This window comes from Salmo trutta, chromosome 19 (assembly GCF_901001165.1).
Source record: "Salmo trutta chromosome 19, fSalTru1.1, whole genome shotgun sequence".
In the NCBI taxonomy this organism is placed as follows: domain Eukaryota; kingdom Metazoa; phylum Chordata; class Actinopteri; order Salmoniformes; family Salmonidae; genus Salmo; species Salmo trutta.
This window is the reverse complement of record NC_042975.1, coordinates 49,189,810-49,193,648: the sequence shown is the minus strand read 5'-3', so window position 1 is coordinate 49,193,648 and position 3,839 is coordinate 49,189,810. Positions and strand designations below refer to the sequence as shown.

General features: G+C 40.4%; 1 protein-coding gene across 1 annotated transcript; it reads right to left on the bottom strand.

The window, feature by feature from the left end:
* Positions 1-286: 286 nt before the first annotated feature.
* Positions 287-3,617, bottom strand: LOC115154893 (SLC35A4 upstream open reading frame protein). Its single transcript, XM_029701585.1, has 3 exons — positions 3,506-3,617; positions 2,000-2,083; positions 287-685 (listed from the first exon to the last, which is right to left on the bottom strand). The coding sequence occupies exons 1-3, from the start codon at positions 3,518-3,520 to the stop codon at positions 488-490; spliced, it is 297 nt and encodes a 98-aa protein (XP_029557445.1). The 5' UTR covers positions 3,521-3,617; the 3' UTR covers positions 287-487.
* Positions 3,618-3,839: the final 222 nt, after the last annotated feature.

Sequence of the window (3,839 nt, the reverse complement as noted above, 5' to 3'; positions counted from 1 at the left end):
ATATGAACATAATATTATCTTAGTCATGTTTAAAATCTGGATACTACAGGTTATACATATCATTTGGGTATAACATGGTTATATGGTTGATCTGCAAGCAAGACGAAATAGAAAGCTGACCTGAGGCAAACAAGATCTCCCACTATAAAGCACCTACTTCTATAAGTAAAATCCCTATTGCATAAAATAGGAACAATGTTATCTTTCCAGTTAATATAAAAACATAGGCTAAAGTCCCTGCAGGACTATTGCACGCATTGCAAGAGATGATTGTAAAGACACTTAATGCGTAATTCAAGGAATATATCGTTTTCTCCAAAATGTCTCCTAACAAACACACATTGGATAATTTCTCTCAGTTCAGGACATTGTGCAATCTAAAATAGAGGGCTTGGAGGTGGGGTAGTCCAATGGATCTTTTTGATGGGGCAGGGAGGTGTGGTTTATTGGTTCAGAGATCCACATTTCCCCCCCAAAACCAGGGCTGCTACTTGCTGGGTCCTTTAAGAGTGTTGAAATAGTCTTTCAGAGTTTCCTCGATGTTGGGCACGTCAAAGTTTTGAGCTGCAAAGATGCCTGTGCAAGTCCCAAGGACCACGCCCAAAACCGCAGAGGATCGCAGCCTAGACACGACATACCCTGCCAAGAAGCCCTTGAGGAAAGGAGAGGCCAGCACACTGCCACCCTGGAACAAATAAATGCACAATAATCCTCATGTTAGAAACAAACACAACACGCATGTATGTTGTTGCTCCCATCTGACAGTTTGACAAGATGTATGGAAAACCTGTGCACTATGCATCCATGCACACAAACAGACTTGATATATAGCCTAATAACTACAGAAAAGAGAGGGCTTGTATGAGGTCATGTTTGTGTGAAAACACAGCCTGAGGCTAGGGTGTCCAATCAAAAACGTATCTTTGACCAATTGGTAAACTAATAAGTTCATTGTGTAGATAATCCTCTAAGAAAATCAATGGTCCAAACTAGGCAGGCTTCAGGACATCACACAACACTTTGCAATAAGCTGGAGGCAATATGCATTTTGAAAACATATAGGACTACTTCATTTTTTTGATACCTGAACGTTTTACTACATAAAATCCAACCAAACGTGCAGTAGGAAATTATTTTATAAAGACTATGCCAATGAAATCAGTGCCTATTCTCTCATGTTCAATTGGTTTTCAAGTAGCCAAAGGCACAATCCTAGTCATATTAGCAACCCATGCTAGTTGTTGCGTCTTTATCTCCCCTCTTTCTAAATTTCGAACAGATATTTTCATCTCGGTATGAAATCGCTCACATGTGCTGTGCGCTTTTGCCAATGGTGTTTTCCCACTAATTGCATTATGGAATAAACATTCCCGCGTAGCCTACTGCCTTGTGCGCATTGCTGCGCTTATAATGTAAAGAAATCATAGTTTAGCAAAATCTTAAGCTAAAAGTTCTGATCTGTTGCATGAGTCTCCTTGCTTTTTAATGTTTTTTGGATGTAGCCCAGGCCTAATGGTTGTATTCATTTGGGATCCATTGTCCCACAATGGTCCCAGAGTCCATTTGGCTATTTCTCTCGCACAGAACGACAAGCTTAGCTGACCAATAGAATAGGTACACTTTTGTACTAAAGGGGATAGTAGATTGACATAGGCTAGTGAGTTTGCTGTTCATTACTCCTCTTGTTGGCTGAGGAAAAGTAAATGTGGACAGTTCTTCTAACATCTTCAAATTCGCATCGGAATTCAGTAAGAAGGACACACAACACTGCATCCTGGAGTTGCATGTTCTGTTAAAATGAATCAGGCCTACCATCATCTAAATGTGATTTCAGTCATTCTGAGCACTGCGTGTGGACGACATAATCAGGTTAAGCATCCAATGCATATGGGTCTGGTAAATTTCTTAAACGTCCAGTAAATGAAAGTGCTGCCGGTCAAATGTATGGCGCCACATTTTTGGAAACCCTGGTTTGTGTGTCGGACATCTGACTGCTCACCTGTGGGATCCCAGCATGTACTTCCTTTTCCACACGGTGCTGAATATCCTCTAGCTGGTCCTTGAGCTCTGCCAGATCCTTTAGCTGTCTCAAAGGGTAGTAATACATGTCAAAAGTCAATTTAGGACTGCAAGCAAGGCAAGTTATTGACACATAAAACATGAGTCCGTCCTCCCCAATTAAGGTGCCACCAACCTCCTGTGCCTGAGTGCCTAGCTGCTGCTACTCTCTGTTATTATCTATAAGTTACATAGTCACTTTAATTCCTCTACCTACATGTAATGTTTATTGTAATTGTTTGTTACTTCTATTTCTTATTCTTTTTTTTTTTAGCTATTTAAAAAAAACTGCATTGTTGGTTAAGAGCTTGTAAGTAAGCATCTCACTGTATTTGGCCCAAGTGACAAATACAATTTGATATCTAAGCTAGATCTACACTCAAGTGATTCTTTAGCCCAAAATGTGTGTCCCAAAACAATCAAATATTCCATCCAAATTCTTCCTCTTACCGAGTCCCATTATATTGTATACGAAATCCATTCTTCGCCGATACTAATGCATGAATGAACTTAACATCTTGATCGACTATTGATTACTCTGGACTGGTGTGCACAGCTTTGACCGCTCAGACAAAGATATGTAAAAACGAAGATATTTCATCTGTGTCGTTTTCAACGGGAGCAAATGAGGCATAGTAGGCCGAACCAGCAAGGAGGTGGGCAGAGCCAAACACGAGCTAGAGAGATTTTATTGGCGCGATTAAGCATTATTTGCATATAACAGTTAGTGAACGCCTTCTCTGTGCGCCGTAACTCAATTAGCCCCCTTCACTACTTGTAAACAACGCACATTTTTTGAAACTTTGGCAAACGGTCACGTCTACAAACACCTGTGCATTCTGTTCGTAACAGTTTGTAGTTTTTCGAACAGAAAACTATATTGAGCTCGAAACTATATTGAGCTCGGGCTTTTCTTCGATGAGAAAACCAGGGGAATGTCGGTCCAGTTCCATCTCGCTCCATACTCCCTCGTCTCCTCAACATATTTGGTGGGTTGTCGCAATTGCAACCGGATGCTTCTGATTTATACATCTGGTGAAACACCGGTCTGCTCGTTCTATCCGTAGCTCAGTCAAGGAACATGTGTATTCTACCGGTTAAAACAATATGGCATATGAGCATTGTGTTTCCAGTCTACATTCTCACAATCATATCCAGCACAATTGCTAGCTTATATAGACTGTATCAGTCACCGATGGCCCAGCAGGTCAGGTTGCTACATGAATATAATGTTTAGTAAACGTTAGCTAGCTCGCGTAGCTGGGCTAGTTTGACAGTTTCTTAGCAAAAACAGAAAGCTAGCAAGCTAAATAACGGTCAGTCGACTATCTACACATAACGTCAGCTACACCGAATATACCTAAAACTAGCTAATAAGCTACTGCTACAACCGCGAATAAAAGCTCGGATTTTTTACTTTCCGTAGGCTAAAGTTTACGGCACTAACCTTGTCGTCCGCCATGTCTTTGAATCAATGTTGGTGGTACTGATTTATGACTGGGCTCGATTTTCTTCCCTGCTAAAATATGTGTGACTAAAAGTCTTGTGCGGTGTGCCGACTGTTTTTACTCAGCTTACTTTCTGGACTGCATAGCTGTTATATGCATTCTTTACAATGTGGCATTGTCAATTCATTTTTGAAATCTAGCTACTAGCATTATTATTTATTGATTACATGATTAGAATTGGAATTGAGGCCAGTACAGTTACAGGACACGGCAGGCGTAAAGTTAGTTTGCAGTATTCGCAAGTAAAATAAACTGATTTGAAACAATTAGTAA